The 20,975-nt window shown below is 37.5% G+C and overlaps 1 protein-coding gene across 1 annotated transcript in view; it reads left to right on the plus strand.

The window, feature by feature from the left end:
• The first annotated feature begins 8,256 nt into the window (after positions 1-8,256).
• Positions 8,257-20,975, plus strand: part of hmga2 (high mobility group AT-hook 2) — a 31,741-nt gene continuing 19,022 nt past the window's right edge. Inside the window, exons 1-3 of the mRNA XM_079868651.1 lie at positions 8,257-8,654; positions 11,702-11,788; positions 16,515-16,565. Coding sequence (XP_079724777.1) covers positions 8,520-8,654; positions 11,702-11,788; positions 16,515-16,565 — 273 coding nt within the window. The 5' untranslated portion in view covers positions 8,257-8,519. The remainder of the gene's footprint in view (positions 8,655-11,701; positions 11,789-16,514; positions 16,566-20,975) is intronic.

A 20,975-nucleotide genomic window follows, 5' to 3' on the forward strand; every position in this document is an offset into this window, starting at 1 on the left:
TTCAGTGGTAGTGAGGTTTACTGTTGCAGCCGCACTTGAGCTGTTTTTTGGGGAGATCTGGAATGTGCAGTGGGCCATTCGCTCTCTTTTGAAGACTTCCTGTCTAGGAGGCCAACGTTCCATAAATTTGTCAATGAAAACGAGTTAATTGAAGAACAGGGCAGAATTCATCAGGTCTACGCTGAGACTGTGTATGAATGTGTGTTGTGTATGAATGTGTGTGCATGTTTGTATTTGTACAAAGGTGTGTGTGTGTGTGTGTGTGTGTGTGTGTGTGTGTGTGTGTGTGTGTGTGTGTGTGTGTGTGTGTGTGTGTGTGTGTGTGTGTGTGTGTGTGTGTGTGTGTGTGTGTGTGTGAGAGAAAGGGACATCATGCTTCTGAAAATATTTCCTCTGTTGGAAAAACATTTGCCTTCGAGGAAAAACTCACAAAGTTGCGGTTTGCTGCACCCTGTTAGACTGCGTTCAGCCAATAGAAGAACATAGATTCTGTATTGACCAAAACTTGGTCTATTCATAAACTTTACATTTGTCTCCACTTGGCAAAACCCCCTATAGAAAATAGTTGGGATTGCCGTCGCCATGTGACGGAAGCGCGTGTGGAGAAAAGGAATTTCTTTTACAACAACTGTGTGGAAGTAAAATAAACAGTTGTACACAGAAATGTACTCACTGATTTACAACCATCGATAATAATCACCCTCAACTACATCAGTTTTCTAATAGTTCACATTCAGACTTTATATCTATATTCCATCAGCAGCACCAATTTAGACTCCTCATTTAAAAAAAGCTCCATACAATTCTACACTGTAAAAAGACTTCTTTTTTGTTTTGTTTTTAGCAAACTAAACTTAAAAGGATAGTTCACCTAAAAAAAGACTCCAAACCGTAAGACTTTTGTTCATCTTCGGAACACAACTGAAGATCTTTTTGATGAAATCTGAGCGATTTCTGTCCCTCCATTCACAGATACGCAACTACCACGTTGACGCTTTAAAAAGTTCATAAAGAGATTGTGAAACTAATCCATATGAATTGATCGGTTCAGTCCAAATTTTCTGAAGAGACACGATCGCTTTATACGATGAAATGATTTTATTTCTTCGTTTTTTATTGACTTTTATTTATTGCACATTTAAAAACGTATCATTTAAAAGTAAAGATATTTACACAAGAAAACTCCCAAGGTTGAACGTTTCCCATTTTCATGAGAAAAACATCTAAATGTAATAAAGTGTGCTGTAAATCTGAACATGTCTCAGAGACAACGCAGTGACTGCTGTATGTCTCTCTTGGCAGTGAGGCGCACTGAGAGATAAAGCGTCTGGATAGATTTAGCAGGACTGGAGACTTTCAGTGGAATGTGCTCATTTGGCATCCTCTGAACTGTAGTGAATGAGTGAATGGGGAGTGTTAGTTGTCATCTTCTCTCGTCTGTGCCGGCAGATGGAGCCTTTGGCCTGCCAGCTGTCGTCTGCAGCACACACATTTAGAGCTGGCATTGAGGGGAACACCACTGCTCATTTGGTACCTTCAGATAGCAAGCAGGTCTATGATACCTGGAGAAAGCTCAACTTAGCATTCCCATTGCTTGAATGGAGCAGCACCCATGCATTGGTGGTGACTGACTGATTTGAGGGCTCTAAAAAGCATGAAATGGATTGAAACAGGATAGTCGCTAGTGAAGAGTTTGGGGCTGTGCACATTCTTTAACTAGTCAGCTAATTAGTTAATCTAGTCGTGAGAAAGCAAGGAAGGTGGAGAAGAAAGAAAAACAGTGAACAAGGTTTTCGCGGTTCACCTCAGCCTGGGTGGTACATCCTTTGTGTTAGTTACTCTTTGACCTTAACAAGGTGTGGAGGTAAAAGTCTGGCAGGCAGCAGAGAGGTCAAAGGTCAGTGGGTTTTTCTGCTCTTTGTTTCCTGAATGCCTCCATCACGGGAAGTGGACATGCTGAGATTTTCCGGCACTGGAAGTTCTTAAACACAAAGAACAAGTTTGCTGAGCTTGGCGTACACATAGGAAAATGACGGCCAGAGTAATATTCATGATTGTAATTTATATGAATTGTTTTATAGGTTAAGGGTCATAGGTTTTGTATGACACATTGACATTACAGAATAGCTCTTTCCGCATTGCTGTATACGCATTCATTGTATGTGCTATTGAATGGGAGCATGCATAAACATTTTGATTTTCTTTTGAATTCCAATTCAATTCCAATTCTAAGATAAAAATCAGTCTATAGGCTTTCATAGGCAACCTAGGAAGTCAGGGAACGAGGGACGGTCTCAGTTTTTTACTCACACTCATGTCATTCCAAACCTCACTTTCTTTTTTTGTGTATAGGCTTATTCAAATTATTTGAACTAACTCACTCATCAATCAGTACAACTCAAGATGTTTATAGTGATACATCCCTACATAAAATACTGTAAAGTCCCACTATGACTCCTATCAACACCAGAATGACACACACTTCTCCTACGGGAGCTTTACTGAAGAATGTCTTAAATACAGCATTCACATCTGACCTTCCCACCGGGTCAAGAGCTACGGTGCAATCAGACAACAGACACTAAATATGGCACTAAAATAAATTAGCATGGTGTAAAAAACAAGACCAATACTACTAGCAGCACATCTTTATTCATTAATATGAAGATGTATGCTTGGCTTTCCTTGACTTTTACTTAATTACAGGACAAGCATCATTAGTTGGGCCAGTAACCATATTAAGGTAAGGTTTTTTCTAGCGTAATTTAAGAATATCCGATATAGACCGACCATCTTATTTGGTTTGAATGGGTTCACAAGGTCTATTTCTGGTTTTGTGGGATTGTTAAAGTGATCAGAATGTTTATTTGTGCATCACTTTGGTTAATGTTCACATAGCAGATATTAGTTATCAGTAGGGAAGATGGACTAATGGATGGTTGTCGTACTGATAGCAGATCACCTTTACCTGAGGCTCTTTCACCAGCTGGAGTGGCCCAGGTCAGCCTATTGCGCTGTGTTTGTACAAAAACACAACTTCTCATGTAAATGGAGGTGGTCCGGGGTCAGGTCCTCAGGGTCCCGGGAACAGTGGGAGTGTGTTATGGCTGATTCCACCTGTTGTCAATTGGTAATATATCAAGTCGTTTGTTAAAGGGATAGTTTACCCATGTTCTGTCATTATCTTTTGAAGAGAATCTTAAGTGATTAGAACTGTCAAGCTCCAAACTGACAATTAAAAGCACAAGAAAAAGGATCTGCATGACTTTTTGGAGCCACACGGTAGTTCATTATTCACTTATCGAGTTCATATGATTTTGTGTACAAATAATTCATTTGAGTTGGATATTTTCAATGAAGTAATTTGATTCAGTTCATATAACTCTGATTCATCTCACCAACTGGATCCAATCGTAACAGTCTCCGTCTAAATATTTCAGTCATTTTCAGAGAACTTAAGTCATTTATGGATACTTTTAGGATACATTTATGGAACTTTTGCCTCCTTTTTCAAGGTTGAAAGCGTCAGTATTTTTATTCATTGTAATTGCATAATTGAAGGACATTATTAAAAATTTCTCTTTTTGTGTTCCACGGTTTGGAATGAAACGAGTGTGAGTAAATGACGACACAATTGTTTCTGGGTGAACAATCCCATTAAGATAAATTACGGCTGTAAATATTTATAGTTAAAAGCAGGCCATTTATGACAAAATATTCACACCAGTTCTAATGAGGACAGCTAAACTAAGCCGCCATCTCAAGTGTGATGTGTGATTCCCAGTAAACTTAACTGTATAGCCTCTTGACACAGTGACACGCAAGTGTTCTTTCTGGATCAGAACCTTCTGTTGACCCTGTGATGCCACAATGTACCTGCTTCCCAAACTAGAGCTTGAGTTCACAGAGGTCCATTTCCATATACACAGGCCACCCTTCCCTTTTCCATATGACTACATTAGGAATACGAGAGCCTGAAGACTATGAATAGACCAGCGGACCCTGCTGTTCACAGGGGACTCGGGTTCAGTGAGGTGGGAGTTTGTGTGAGCTTGCACACATTGCCTCCTGTCTCTCCAAGGTGGCCTGGGAGCTGGCCAGACGTCTATGTCACTTCAGAAAGGAGTTTGGGAGAGGCAGCTCATGCTGATCATTTGTCTTTATGGCCCCACATCACCTTTAACCCTTTGACAGGGTGACTGACCCTAGATAGTCCATTTCTAAGTGACCAAAAAGGCAGTTTGGCTGTCTGGTTAGTGGATAACCATATTGGCTTCTATATACTGTGTGTGTATGTATAATGTATATGTATATATGTGTGTGTGTGCGTGTATAAAACATATACACTTCCTCCATCTTATGCACATTTCTTTACATGTTATTTTGGCGTACTTGATTTAGCTTTCAGCTAATAAGACTGTATAATGCATTTGATCATATTTAAATACAGATATTGTGAAAAGCTCTATTGAAGTAAACGTCTGACATCCATTTATAACAAACATGCTCATCTCTTTGCCTGAGACTTCTTCACAGAACTTGATAAGCTGCCCCATGAGAATTGAACATTTTCTGTTTCATTTTTTTTCATTACCGCTACTTATGCAGCTTTGAGACTGAAGTGAAGAGGAAAATGCTTTAACAGTTTGTGTCTGATGTGTGGCTGTAGGCCCCTGGCAGCCGGCTTTCATAAATGTATTGCATATGTGGGGGCCGCTTTGAGGCTGTCTGGGGATGAAACGGTTAAAATTGACATCGGGTGGCAAAGGGGCTGTGGTTGGTCTCAAATCTTTTTAGTGTGCTGCGGTGGACGAGTTCTCCCACCATTTGCCCAGAGCGCTCCCCTCCTCAGAGAGAGAGAGAGAGAGAGAGAGAGAGAGAGAGAGAGAGAGAGAGAGAGAGAGAGAGAGACAGAGAGAGAGAGAGAGAGAGAGAGAGAGAGAGAGAGAGAGGAAATCTGTGTCCAACCCAAAGAATGTCTTTTGAAATGCACATGCTCCTTTTTTTTTTTTTTTTTTTTTACACCCTGTGAGCACTTTGTTTCCTTAACATTTCTACAGATTTGCCCTGCATTCTTGTGATTTACTACCACAATCATTACTTTTAATGGTGGAAAACTTCAAAATAAATTAAGTAAAGACAATATAAACCTTGATTTTTTTTTTTTTTTTTTTTTTTCTTAATTAGATATTTTTATGCATTTAACATAATAAATGCTTTGGCAATGGGAAGCTTTTTCCCATTCTTGAATCTGGCTACGGACTGAGAAGTGCATTTTGCACAATATGTATACATTCAAGTCATATGTCTCCTTGTTCTGACATAAGTTTCAAGTTGGCCGTAATCGATCTTGGTAGTACTTTGGGCAGTAATTTGTGGCTGGGGCTATTGATCGTATTCGTTTCATTCGCTGGCGGTCCTGACGCCGCTCTGTCTGCGGGGGAGTGGTCTGAAATTCCTCTTCTCCACCTTCTTTGGGGGTCTGAGAGCTGTTTTTTATGAATGAACTGAATACCAACTACAAATTAACCAGTCTCTTTCACAAGAAAAGCACTCCTTCTGTAGCCAGCTCTACAAACATGCTCATTTTCAGTGTAATGACGAAGAGCATGCAGTGAGGAATAATATATAAGTGCAGTAGTGTAAAAATAAGCACCCAGATGTTGACATATTACATAAAAAACAGAATCATGGCAAGTATTACAAAAAAAAAATTCAAATTAGCAAGAATCTTCAGTAAGTATAATAATCATATAAAAGTGCATTAATGTAAAACACACACTCATTAGTGCATTGCATTTATTTAACGGTTAATGACAAATAAGTATGTCTGAGATGATGACGACGGATAAAACTAATTAAATCATTGTATTTAGCAAAATCATTTTTTGGAATATTTAAAGATTTTTGAATTTATTTTAAAACAATTAATGACCTTGACACAGTGTCGTGAGCATATCATTGTCTTTTTTACGACGTTCTTGTCACATGACAACAAAATGGCTTCCTGTGTAATTGAACCGCACTGACTTTGATTTGGCAGACAAGGGTTAATATCTGATAATAGTATTTTAATATATTTGAATAAAAGTGCTGCACAGATTATTTTTTAGGAACATTTCAGACTTTTAATGATTTTCCCAAACATTTTTAAGCTTTAATCCCCATACAAATTTTCAAATAACTTTAATTAATAAAACGTTATAGTAAGACGTAATAGATCCAGACAAGAAAAAAAGCGTCAGGTCATTGACCAATAAAACACGCATTTTATTTATATTTCTTGATGCACTTTTTAATTTTCTCTTCTTATCTTTTTTTGTGCAGCTCTTGGAGTTCAAGTTCCCCCAGCTCTTGGTTATAAAGCCCATCTCTGACACAATTGTATTCAGTTGGAGAGGGTTGGGAGGACTTTGCCATTCCCCCCTGTTTGTCGAGCAGGCTCGGTCAGATCGTGGGAAAGGCCCTCCACGTAAAGCAGTTTATTCTTTGTCACTGTTGTTCTTGTGTAATTGATCTCACTCCACGTCGATGGGCGGAAGACTTCAAAGACACGCGGCTGTTGGAGGTCGATCTGCTTGTGCTCGCGGCCTTCAGGAACAAAAAACAACTGCCTTTCTCTTATACACACACTTTTGATGAGTGTGTAAAGTTGTATAGCTATGCACGTGAGGCGTGACGTGAACGCCAAAATTATAGGCTACATGCTATTAACAATAAATTGCATTTTTTAAAATGACACATAAAGGATACTCACAACCAAAACGTTTTACGTGAATGGTTTTCATAACTTTCGGAAAGAAAACGTTTTTTATATATTTCGCCGAATAAACGCAGAAACGTACAGCGCGTCAAGTGTAGCCTAGTCAGGCGTTTTTTTTTTTTTTTTTTTAAATCATACAGTGCCACCATACTCATATGAACCGTTTTTGTTTTGATTTTTGTAATGGACAAGAACATAGGCTACAGTAACAGCGCGACCGGCCAGTGTTGTCCGATTCCTGAGCTAAAAACTCTTTAATGAATTCGGAATCGCATATAACATAGGCCTACTCTTACTATTTCCCCCATATATTTATTTGGCAAAAATAGTAAGAGTAGTATGCAGTATGCAGTTCCGAATTCAGCATCTTATGTGGCCGTTCTGTCTATAACTCCAAACACCTTAGAATCAGCAGGGACCCCCCGGCCATTCCATTATCCTCACTTATTGAACCGTAACTCATGTTATTTTTGTCATGCCATACTCTAAATCAAGAACTATATATTTTTTGTTCTCTTGTATTTGATTTTTGTTGCAATTATATATATATATATATATATATATATATATATATATATATATATATATATATATATGTGTGTGTGTGTGTGTGTGTGTGTGTGTGTGTGTGTAGTAAAATTTATAAAAATAAATTAATAGATAAAATACCACATTTTTGTTTTAATATTCTTTAGCAATTATGCAATCTCTAAAAAGCTGAAGATTTTGAAATCTGATCGTGTGTCAGTGAGCAGTTAATGCTACTAAACTTTTTCTTTAGTTTTTTCTACTATAAACTTTTCTACTTTCTACAAAACTTTTTTTTTTCAAAATAGCCTATTCCCGAAAACAATAGCCTATAAGAACCGCTAACAGTTAAGAAACCAGCTTTTTTACGAGAATCGGAGCACATCCCAAACGAAGTTTATGTCAGCTATGGATTACATTTCTTTAAACAAACAAACAAATAAACGGTGTTGAACTATGCTGTGTCTTTAAACTTTTTGGAGTGTAGCCAATAACATGAATGGTGCTGGACACGTGAGTTTGTCTCAATGTGGTCTCTCCTCTTAGTATTTCTCATGTTTTCTCTGGCTGTTGTCCAATTCTCTTCTCTCTCTTTCTCTCTCTCTCTTTTTTGCGCCTTTCGTTCCCCCTCCCTCCTCGTGTTATCCACCCACGGGAAAAGTGATTTTCGCCCCACTCTCCTCTCTCTCTCTCCTTTTTTTTTTTTTTTTTAAATGTATACCTCATCCTCATCCACAGTCTCTGTACTTATTTCCGTGTGGGCAGCCGGGATGCATTTAAAATGCCCCCATTTTTATTTAAACCAATCCGCGTAGAAAGTCTTTCCCCGCAAATTCTTGAATCGAATCCGCAATAGCGTGAATTTGACAGTGCACTGTCACAATTTCCCTAAGGCGAATGTCTCGCTCAAATTGCAATCGATCACTGGGCTTATTTTATTACTAAAGCCACCCCCACTTAATTCTACAGAGGAGATTTTTTTCCCTCTGTGTGTGTGTGTGTGTTTGTGTGTGAGCCAAATTCTCAACCAAGAGGCAGCACGTGCTTCTCACAATACCGCACTTTTAATTTACATTTTGCATACCCTTCATGAGCGCACCGGTTTTAATCGCATTGTTTTTGATAAGCGCGCACTGCTGAGCGCGAGACACTGACTGACTGGCGGAGAGCTCGTGCTGCAGGAACAGAAGGTGCGCGAGACTCTGTTTGGAACTCACACACACACACGATGAGCGCGCGCGGCGAGGAAGCTGCCGGCGAAGCTTCAGGATCGCAGGAGCACCTCGAGCCCGAGCCCGAACCCGAGCCCGCCCCGGCCGAGCCAAAGAAGAGGGGACCGGGTAGACCCAGGAAGCCGCAACAGGTCAGTGTGTGACTCGTATCTCTTCCACCACAAGCACATTTAATATTCTAAATTGGGAATGGACGTGTTTAAACTTTGCTGGACTGCTCAATAAACATTCTTAGAGTAACCATATTACTCTTCGCGCGCGCTTTATGGCTCATATTTACATGCTCCCCTGCTGCAAAAACAGCTTTAAAACCAGACTACGCTAGTATTCTGGTCTGGTTGCAGGTTTTAAGGGGAATTTGGAAACTTTTGGCGACCAGCTTAGCCAGGTTGTGAGACCAGCAAACCAATTTAGTTTGGTTTGGAATGTTTTTTTTTTGTTGTTTTTTTTTTTTTTCAGCACTATCATGTTCTTAATATTTTTTTATTAGATTTCCTTTGTCCAGCTATATCTCAGTTTGTGTAGGCTGCTGTATTGTATTGCTTAAAGCAATGCATGTGTGCATACTTTTGCACATTTGTACATGCACACACTGTATCGTGTATCTATGTGTTTATCTAGTTGACATATAACAAGGACATAACTTTTTTTAATTCAACAGTATGATTTTATTTTCACTTTTAACAATACTTTTACTTTCACTTCTTGATTTTAAATGCATGCAAAATGACATTTTTCTTTAAAAAAAAGATGAATTAGAAAACATTTATTTAAAATAGTTTTGATGAATTAAAGCATTGATGGACACAGCTGTCACTGCTTGAAACATGATGTCAGCTACCCACTTTTTAGACCGTGTTTTAAGACAGAAGTATCGAGTTTGAGTGCTTGATTGTGATTGCATTTTCAGTTTGAATTTCTTTTGTGAAGAATTCCTGCAGAATGAATGTATAGCTTGTATGTGTATTAGGTTTATTGTACTACGAGTAGCACTTGTTTGCATTTGTACAGTACACACTTCTTTCTATCAGATAGCATTCCGAATTGTTGATCACAATAGTCTTTCATACCTGATGGTACAGTCACTTTAATGCTAAATGCCTTAAATGTAAATGTATAGCCTGCGCTATAGGGTCCTCTGTTGATGTGATGAGATCAAAGCTAGATTGCTTTAGAAATATTGCTTCAGTCTAAGTAAAATTAGTTTTTTTGCTTCTGAATTATCAGCAAACCATTAGACCAAATTTTGCACAATCCATCTATTTAAATTACAAATGACAATATACCAAAAACCTAGGTTGTATTGTGTATAACTGACTCTCTACACTGTACCTGTCAAAAGTTTGGAAACATTACAATGTTTTTATGTTTTTGAAATAAGTCTCTTATGCTCACCAAGTCTGCATTTATTTAATCAGAAAAAAAACTAAAAACAGTAATATTATGAAATATTATTACAATTTAAAATAATTATTTTCTATTTTAATACATTTTAAAATATAATGTATTCCTGTGATGGAAAAGCTGAATTTTCAGCATTATTTCTCCAGTCTTCAGTGTCACATGATCCTTCAGGAATCACTATAATATGCTGATTTGCTGCTCATGAAATATTTATTATTATTATCATCATCAATGTTGAAAACTATTTTTGCTGCTTAACATTTTTGTGGAACCATTCAATCAAGGTAAGATTAAAAAAGAGAGAGAGAATTGAATAATTGATATGGATCAAAAGTGACAGTTAAGACATTTATAATGCTACAAAATATTTATATTTAATAAATGCTTCAATAAATTGAATCAATACATTTAATAAATGCTGCTCATTGAACTTTCTATTCATCAAAGAATCCTGAAAAAAAGGATTTTCAACATAATAATAATAATAGGAAAATAATAATAAGAAATGTTATTAAATGTAATGTTTCCACAACTTTTGACAGGTTGTGTGTGTGTGTGTGTGTGTGTGTGTGTGTGTGTGTGTGTGTGTGTGTGTGTGTGTGTGTGTGTGTGTGTGTGTGTGTGTGTGTGTGTGTGTAGGCTGTTTTAAATGTACATGTTGATGTGAGCAGTTGTTGGTTACTATAACAACAAGCATGTAATTAAAATGTAGTGTCACTGAGCTGAAAATCAAACTGTTTAGTCATGACCACATCCATCTAAATTCTTGTTTTGAGTGTTTGTGGTTAGAGGATGTGATTCACTATCTTAAGCAATTCAACAGTGACTCTCTGCAATACCTCTAATGGCAAGTAGTCATCAGGATGAGCTGGCAAGTGAGGTTAAAAATAAAGTCAATCAGTCACCAAATATACTGATTTTTTGGCATGTAAAAGATGTTGCTTGTATGTAAAAAAAAAAAAAAAAAATTTAATTAAAAAAATTTATTCTAAAATCTTCTATTGTGTATGTGTATAGTAACGGTGCTGTTGTTAATTCATTGCAAAAAAAAGTCGCTTTATAGTTAATGTAGTCAATATATGCAGGCAAATATAAGTGAAACAATTTGAAAGAAGACTGTTGATCACATACATATTTACAAAGCTAAAAAGTTGTATTGTAAAAATGTCTGTTTAATAATGTTTTGTTGTCTGTCCAGGAATAAAGTTGTCTTTAGTTGTTCTTCCTGTGTGCCTAGCACTACACATAGACACAAAACTTTGTCCGTTTTGGTCTTGACTCATAAAGCACAAGTGAATGGGAGACCACCAGTAAATGTACGTATGCTTGAAAGGAACCCTGTCTTCTTTGAGAGGGGGAAGAGTGCATCAGGGTATACAGTGGTCTCAGAAAAGTATTTGAACATTTCAAATGTATGAATTTCTGTGGCACCTGCACTTTGCTAAGCTATTTTTGCAATCACTTAAAAGCATTTTTAGTGGATGTATGAAGTCAGTTCTCACAGCAGAGTAGCCACAGGTGTAATTCATCACATTAACAATGAACCTGATCCACTAACGTCTGACAGCCAGAAAGTGTCCAAATACGTTTGGTGTCATTTTGAGCAATACATTTATGATGTTATCAACTGAAACCTTAAAATTGGCTTGAATAGTGTGCTTGTGCTTTCTTCCAAATAAATGGCACTTGGTTTGCTGATAGAAAATGGAGCGGCAGTAGCCCATGGCTTTGTTTCCTGTCTTCATGGCCTAAGTTCACCTGCTCTCCTCTTCAGGAACCTACAGGAGAGCCGGTCCCCAAACGACCGAGGGGACGTCCCAAAGGAAGCAAGAACAAGGGCCCCTCCAAAGCAGCGCAGAAGGTGAGAACCAGGCAACTTTCTGCACACCTCAACAGTCACAAACAAACTCACACAAACACTAAATATTATCTATCTATCTATCTATCTATCTATCTATCTATCTATCTATCTATCTATCTATCTATCTATCTATCTATCTATCTATCTATCTATCTATCTATCTATCTATCTATCTATCTATCTATCCTTGACTTTATTAACTGAAGAAAATGGGCTCTTACCATTTTATGAATCATTTATCAGGAATGTGTCAGGAGCATTTAGAAGCATGTGAAATGTGTCAACATCAACATCGGGCGTGTGAATGTCGAGGGCTCCCTTCTTGACGTCTCAATCATAACTCCTCAGTGTTGCCTATGTGAACGGACCGCAGTGACCCGAACCCCTTTGCTGTGTGTTTCAGCAGAGCAGTTAACACTAAGCTCCAGTAATGTGGCGGGGGGAGTCCTGCTGACCTACACACCTAAAAGTAGCAGTGAATTCTACACACATAAATACTCTCTCTCTGTCTCGCCTTAGGCAAATGACCACGCATACGTGAGAGAACCACAAACATGCAGGCGTGCATGAAGCGTATACTCTGCGCAGGGAGTATAGAGCATGCACTGTTGCATATTGCCAAACGAACTCTGTTCCCATTCCTTACTAATGCCCGTGTAAACAGAAAAGCAAATCAGAAAAGCACATATGATTTAGTTGGTGCGCATCAGTTTTAGCCGAATGTGACTGTCAGCGTTTGTGTAATTGCTGAATTCTGTTTATGTATTGGGAATGTCTTTAAAGAGGGATTCTTCTGGCGAGCATTTTGTAATGAAGTCATTAACATTTCAGCCTCTCTTGTGTGTGTGGTCTAGTCTGGCAAATGTTTGTGGGAAGTCCCCTCAACTGTCAGTGCGTTTGGTTTTTAAAAGCATTACAATGTTATTCTCGTCCCCGAGACGTCGAGGGGAGCTGAGATGTCTACTTGCGGAATTAGTCTGCGTTAATAACTCAGTGACAGCTCTGACCACTCTCTTTTCACAGTAATGTACCACTGTAAACAGTCACGGCCCCGCTTTGAAAAGCTTGAGCAATTTTCTGCTAGTGTAATACTATTTCATCTTATTTCGCTTTTTTATGATATACAGTGGACTGAATAATCTACCAAGATGAAAGGAGCCAAAATCGGCAAGGTGCCTCACTAGAGACACTTCTCGAAAGATTTGCTCTCCCACCCAAAATCAGTCATCTTCTGTGTCTCCTAACACTTTCACGACCCTCAATTTAAAGGCTCAGACTGACTCCAAACTGATGCTGTACTTGCTGAAACAGTGGACGTACCAGCTGGTCAGGTAGATGGATAATGCCTTGAGACAATGCAACGAATAAACAACCTCCAGGTTCATGAAATGTAGCTGTCAATAAATAATGCAATTTCATTTGCACATTAAAGACATTGTCAGCTCTAAATTGCTCTAAAGAACCCAGAGAAGTGGTATCATATTAGCATTCCAGGCTGAACAGGCCATGATATACCTAGATGGTACACAGTTTTAACTGTCAAGACATATAACCAGACCATTTCCGCCCCGCTACGATCATTTTGCTCAATTCATTGGCCCTAATGACTAGCCGGAATATTTTCCGTTGACCAGACATTGTTGGAACTTGATACGGGGCACCAGGGGGCTAATTTTAAACTCTCCATTCGCAAAAGTGGGTTTGGCAGAAGCGAGACTGCCCCTCCCTTTCCATTAATGAGAGATGGCCTTGTCCCCGGCCTCACACGCATGCCAGGATGTCCTGGTGTCGAAGAGGACAGTGAGCGCCCGGGCTCGTGTCTGCTGTGGACACGGGACATGGCTGGACGAGACACGCAAACACAGACATGATTAATTGATCAGGGTGTCGACTTGCAGACCATTAAATCTCCTGATTAAAAATGCAGCATCCCCAACAGAGGACTGAAGGTAGGGAGACACTGATTGGTCCGAGAAAGACAGACAGAGACACTGAGAAAGACGCAGACAAGGAGAGGTGAGGTTAAAGGGTTTGTGTCTTTGCAAATCATTATAGGCACAGCAATCTAATATTTACATCAATTTCCACTCCTTTTCAATCCCATAAACATCTATGGAAGTGTGTAGGACACAAAATTGGTTGCCGGACTGAGGCTAACCGCCGACCCGTAGCTGCCTCTGTGTCCTTTCTTAGTGACTGGCTGTGGCGTGAACTACGACGCTCAGGTTTATGTTTCTCCAGTCCATCATGCCTCTGCAGAACGGTGAAGTGTCCTTTGGGTATTCAAAACAAACTCTGCTTGTTGGAGAAGTGGTAATGTGAGCCTTGACAATGCCTGCATACTTCGTCAGGGCAAACAGACTGACCCATACAGGACTGAACACATCACACACAACACAACAGACAGGGATGCATTGTAGAAGTAATATGTGGAGTATTCCAACCATGAATGAAAGTATGGGTTTAAAGGCATAGTTCGCCCCAAAAAAGAAAATTCTGTCATCATTTGCTCACCCTCGTGTCTTTCCAAACCTATATGACTTTTTACTATCAGAAAAAAATGTACCCTTAGGAGTGCAACAGCTTGTCACTTAAAGGGACAACTTTGTACTTTATCTACTCCTAAAAGATGCATATTAGTATCTTAGAGTAGTTATATGTACACCTAAGGTACTACTATGAATGTTATTGGGGTAAATAAGGAAGAAAGTTGTCCCTTTAAGGGTACTGCCCAAGTGACAATCTCTTGTAGCCTTAAAGCACTTTTTTTACACAAAAGATGAATTTTTTGAAGAATATAATGAAAGAGAAAGCGGGTCTGTGAATCCTTTGTCCAGAATTTCCGAAAATACTTGCCAATATGACTCGATTGCGATATTTCAAGTCTTCTGAAGCCATATAGCCATATACCATAGCGTTGTGTGAGGAAAACCCAAAATGTAAGGAATTTCCTGAAATTCTGGATATCTTCCCTAGCTTAGTACATTTTTGAGATTAGTGTTGTCCAATTCATGAAATAAATCATTCTATTGAATCTGATCAAATTCATCATTGATCCAATTCATAGTTATTTTAGTATTATTTATATACTCTTATAGTAATTATTAATATTTTGAATTACCCTTTATTTTTATATTTTCAGTTTTGATTTTAAATTTAGTTTAATTTGATTTTGTTATGTGCTTTTATCATTTTTATTGGTGTGTTTAATTTATTTTAATTTATTTGTTTTAGTTTTTGTCATTCACTGTAAAAAAATAGATGATTATGAAGTTATGACAACATATGTATTTACATTGCTTTAACTCATCAAAATAAGTTAAGCAATTTTCAACTTTTTAATAAGTTATACAAGATTCAACTCATTTTTTTAAAGTCAGTTTAATGTAATTTAAGTTGAAATGACTTAAACACCCAAGTTGATTGTACTTCAAGTACTAATCTTTTTTTATTTTTTTTACAGTGAGTACTTCAACTTAAAATCACTTATTTCATTTAGTTGCAAGGCGAAGTTTTCCTCTAATAATTATTTTCATTTCATTTTATTTCAGCTCTATTTTAATTATCGAAAACAATTTGAATAGTTTTAGTTAACAAAAACAACACTAACTAAATGAAAAACTGAATGAATGTATCAGCATTAACTGATTTTATTAATTACTAAATACATTTTATTTAATGTCAGCTACACATTTATGGATTCACGTTCTTGACTTTGACAGTTAAATATACTCTCATGATTCATGACACTACCTCGGTAACTCTCTCAGATTAGTGTAATGCTTAAGCATGATGGTGTTGTTAATAGGTTAGAGATAGAGATGCATACTCTACCAGCATTGATTTGTGTCTCACTCGTTTGGATGTACTCTGCTGACAAACATGATACCTTTGATGCCTACCTTTCCTGGTTCATTCACAGAATTCATAGATGTTTGATGATTTGAGTAAGGTTTCCCGCAGGGCTCTGCATGACAAAAGCCCACGGCCAGAAGAAAACTTTATATCCTATAAATAATGAAGACATGTCTTGTCTTGTTAATTGCCTTCGACCATAGCAGGAAGGCACCATCATTCAAACCCTCGGGGAAAGACTCTCCTGCTTCCACCTGTCAAATTATTTCACTTACAATTTCAGAGGATGATGGAATTGTTGCTTGAACAACACAAAATGTCTGTGGGAAATCCTATGATGGTCTTAAGTCAGACAACCATCAAATCGGAAAACCTAAATGCTATTAATGGAAGAATTTACTGTCAAACAACTTTAGCAACAGGGTGTTGCAAGACTTTTTTGATATATAAAGACATTTTCCTGTGAGGTGTTTTATTTTTACAGTGTTTCAATAGACCCCTGTTATTAAGCTGGAGCCGCTGTGATTGAAACCCCATAACTGTCTTTCATGGCCCTTATCTGGGTGGGTTTGCTGATAATGGTGCTCTTATTTACACTTGAATGGCATAAAATTCCTCTAGTGAAATATTACGCTGCACAGACCAGGAACTTGGGCAATGGAGACAGTTCATTGTTGGAGGCCCGGATATACCTTACAAACTCTTTATGTATTAAAAGCATTAGAGGAAATGGAACCCTAGCATTTCACCTTCTCCTTTTGTGGCCATATATGAAAATGACTCTGCTTGTGACAAATTGTGTGCCTGAAAAATTTGTTTAAAGCACTTGATGAAATACCGACCACTAATTCATGGTTGTTGGCATTTGCAGAAAGCTGAGACCACAGGGGAGAAAAGACCTAGAGGAAGACCCAGGAAATGGGTGAGTTTGTTTGCATTAGTTGTATATAACTAGACACATCCATTGCAGCATGATCCCATATACCTTTCAAAACTATATCGATGCAAATTTATTAGCATTGCTTTTCAGTGTTTCACAAAAAGGAAAATTATTGTTTCTTTTTCCATTATATTTTACGAAGATTCTTTTATATGAGACATAATGCACAAATTAAATACATTAATTTACATAATGATCAGACAACTGATCATTTATGGAGCACTTTGTTAACCTTTTTTTTTTTTTCATGTTGCCTATATGTGCAGTCTTGGATTTATTAATGATACCTGCATACAAACATGAATGTAACATCACGCAAATATTTTAATTTACCAACTCTGTTGTAGAAAAGCATGACTATACTCATTCATTTTCTTTTGTTCTTTTTTTTACCTAAAAACATACTGTGACACACACAGTTATGTACATGTTACTTAATCACTTATTCAGTTGATCGCCAATGTGCAACAGACAATTAAATTTTTAATTCAATTGTTTTAATTCAGTTTTAACCCAATAATTCCTCTGATAACCTGAATTTTGCGGGGTTTATCAGCCTGCAAATGACACATTTGATAGCTGGAGAAGCAAAGCGGCAGGCGGTTAAAAGTGCCACCAGGATAACTGCAGGGAGATATGGAGAGAATGAACCCTTTGTGGCATGCCGACTCTGTGTCCTCATGGATTTTTCTCTGGCAGACAGGAAAAGCAAAGCATTCCGAGGCCCCTAGACATACATTTAAAATTGTGTCACATCTGATTTCTCTATACAGTTTTAGGAAAGTGATGGGCTGAAATGATTGGTTCAATACAGAATTGAGTACATTTGTATTGGAGGAAAACATGCCCCATCTGACTCTATCATCCAGGAATGCGATTTGAGTCACATGTGAGCCGAGCTGTTCCAAAACACCCTTTACCTCCAGGTCTCGGCTGAGCCCCTATAGCTAACGTGCTAAAGTTAAGCTTTTACTCGCCACATCGGACTGTTTTAGGACAGAAACTTAAACTTTATGAGACACGCAAAGGGTTAGATAGGTCAGAGAATGAGGGAAGTCTTAAAGGAGCATCTGTAGAATGCAAGAGCCTTGCGCATGGACACAATTCTACTTTTCATTATACTACTTTTATTTATATGTGGACAGTGAAATATGGGACAGAAAGGATTTGTAGGTCAATTATAGATCATAGATAAATTATAGATCATCATATAGATCAATTATAGATTTTTTTCAATTTTTGTCACCATAGTGTTGCATTTTTAATGCAGCATATGTCCATGAGAGAAAATTATAGAAAGGCAACATTAAAAAGTCCATTTTGAAAATGTTTTGCAAATCCCTAATTTCACTGGTGTTATTTAAATTGCTGCAAAACCAGTAGATTGCATCAAACCTTAAAAGGTATTTTACTACATATCAGGGTAAAACATGATCTAGAAGTGTCAGTTTAAATGAGTTTGTGAGATTGAGAGTCTGAACGGCTGAACTCTTTGGACTGAACTGATAAAGTTTACATTTATTGCCCTGTTTCCTTTGTACCGATGCCCAAAGGTGCGTTCGGCTGCTCTTTCATGATGGCAGCGTGATGCAGTTACACACTCCCACACACACACACACACACACGCTTGATCCACCCACTCACTGATGTCAGTTAGCCTTAGACAAATAAATAATGGAGCAATATACTTTGTAGATGCTAAGTAGACTTTGTAAATGTTTTTTCTCACAAAGCAACTGGAATAGCAAAGAAAAGAGTATGTTTTTCCCTTATTATAAACATTCAACACAATGAAATTGATAGTACTTATGTTTAAAGTGATAATAATCACATTACTAGCTTATGCACTTTTTTGTCTTGGCTGCAGAGGACGTTAATCAATTATCCACCAAAAATTTGCATCCTTCAATATGAAGTTTAAGATTCCATATTGGTCCTTTTTCAGAGTACATCTTTAAAGACATATAACCAGAAAAATAATTGTTTGTCTTTCTGATTGAAGCACAAGCTATTATGGGTCAAAGGTTAACTAGACTTAAGCAAGCACTACCTGTGAAAACAACAGATTTTTCTCATGGATTTTTTTGTATTTTATATATTCATTAAATGCTAAGATTTCTTTATTATTTTTTCATATATTTTTTAAAATGCAATTTTACAAAGGATTTTTTTTCTTCTGAAAATTTAGGTCACACTTTAGATTGTGGTCCAGTTCTTACTATTAACTAACTTAATTACGACTTTTGCCTCAATAAACTCCTAGTTACTGCTTATTAATAGTAGTTTAGTAGTAGTAGTAGGTATTGGGTAGAATTAAGGGATGTAGAATATGGTCATACAGAATAAAGCATTAATATGTGCTTTATAAGTACTAATAAACAGCCAATATCCTAGTAATATGCATGCCAATAAGCAACTAGTTAATAGTGAGAATTGGACCCTAAACCTAAGTGTTACAGAAACTGAACATAGTTTCTGCAATTAACATACTTTATACAGTCGAAAACATTTTTCTGTTGCACATAGACACATGTTGCAGTTGATTTGAGTGTTACAAGCTGGTGTGAATCTGGAGGCATATTCATCAGGCTGTAGTCATTCTACAAACATCCTGAATGTGGAGTGGGCATAGTGGTATGACATCCTGTGAATGTGTCCGAGATGAACTTGCGGCCAAGTGAATGAATGATAATGAGTCAGAGATGGAAAGCAGAGAGAGAGATAGCGCTCCGATCGGAACGTTTGGGTGTCTGAAAAAAAAAAAAAAAAAAAGAACGAGCCTTGCATCTCCAGATGTGTGCCAATGCTTTATTGAGTTCAGCCAATGCAGTCTGAGGCAGAAAACCAACATTTTTTGTCTTCCTGTCTGCTTTTTTATGAATGGGCAATGGGAAACGTTTGCGTCTGCAGCCCTCCGTCCTCTTGTATGGGTCATTGTGTGTGGGTTATGATCTGTTTAGCAGGTCACAGATGAATTAACATGGCCAAGAGTCTGCGTGGCGGTCTCCACATACTCAGGGTGGACTTGACAAGAGTTTTGCCATTCCTCTTCTAGATAAACAAGTCAGTTTTCTTCATTCAGCTACTGCTCGCCCTCCTGGAACTAATTATAGCATATCCTTTTTGGCTACAAGGGGCCGCTGGAATGTTTTCCTTTGGCCCCCTCCCCCAACTAAGTATCTCCACCCCCCTAAATGGTTAATAGTGGAAGGTGGCTTTGGCTACGAGAAGAGAGAAAAAAAAATGGTTTAATCATGTTCATTCCACCGGAGACATTTAAGACACTTACCAAGAGCTCACCAAGACCGGTTCATTCATCTAGGGCATTCGTCAGTTTCAAAATGACCTCTGTTGAGATGTATGCATTGAGCATCATGCTATCAGACAGGAAATTCAGCAGTCAGAGAGGATGTAGAATGGTTTGGGATTCTTAAAATAACATTTCGCAGGTGGCACAGCTGCTACGTGAGGATGCTGGTTTGCTGCAAGAAAAACTGTCCTCCCCCAGAGTGATAAGAATAAAAGTTGTTCTAAGACCTTGAGTTGTTTATCTTGATAACAAGAATATTTATATGTTCTCAGCAGCCTGCCATGTTCAGCTCATCAGTTGCTAAACTGCATCTACTACACGAATATTGAAATTGTAATAAAATGTAATTGTAATCAAAAAATCTGTACATTACAGCTAAATCATATCCTCCTGAGACCCAGAAAAAAAAAGTTTTTTGAATTTAGTTTTTTTTTCCATGTCATCACATTGTTTAGAGCACAAGAAACAAATGGTATTTTTGAAAAATAATATTTTATTCATACGTTATGCTATGTCCTCTGTAGTGGACGTCAGGATAAAATGACATGAGATTATATGTATAGGCAAAAACAATGGGATTTTTTTTTTCAATCACCAATAAATTTTGGGGTTTCAGGATTTTTTTGAACCAAAATTTGTATAAAGATGATTCTCAACTATGTTATGAAAGATATAACGGAATGAATTGATACACCATTTTAATTTATGCAATATGTGGGTAAAATGGCCATAAATTAATATTCCCATTCAATGCAATGTATCTATACAGTGTATCTAATTTGCACATTAATGTGTTCTTGGAGCAACATTTAATGAAAAAAGAAGTGTAATAATTGGAGTAATAATTGGCAACATTTTAATAATAATATCTAATATTTCATAGGAATATTGATGTATAATTTATTTCCATATTCACTTGTTGTGTCTCACAAAATGCCTGATAAACATGATTTAAGTCCTGATGTCCTCTACAGTGGACACGTTTGAAATCAATGCCCTGTTCTGTAACAGAAAGTTTTTTTTTTTTTATTTGAAACCCCATAACATTTTCCTGAGATGTTGTTTTATGAAATACAATTTGA

Source organism: Squalius cephalus (genome assembly GCF_949319135.1).
Source record: "Squalius cephalus genome assembly, chromosome: 4".
In the NCBI taxonomy this organism is placed as follows: domain Eukaryota; kingdom Metazoa; phylum Chordata; class Actinopteri; order Cypriniformes; family Leuciscidae; genus Squalius; species Squalius cephalus.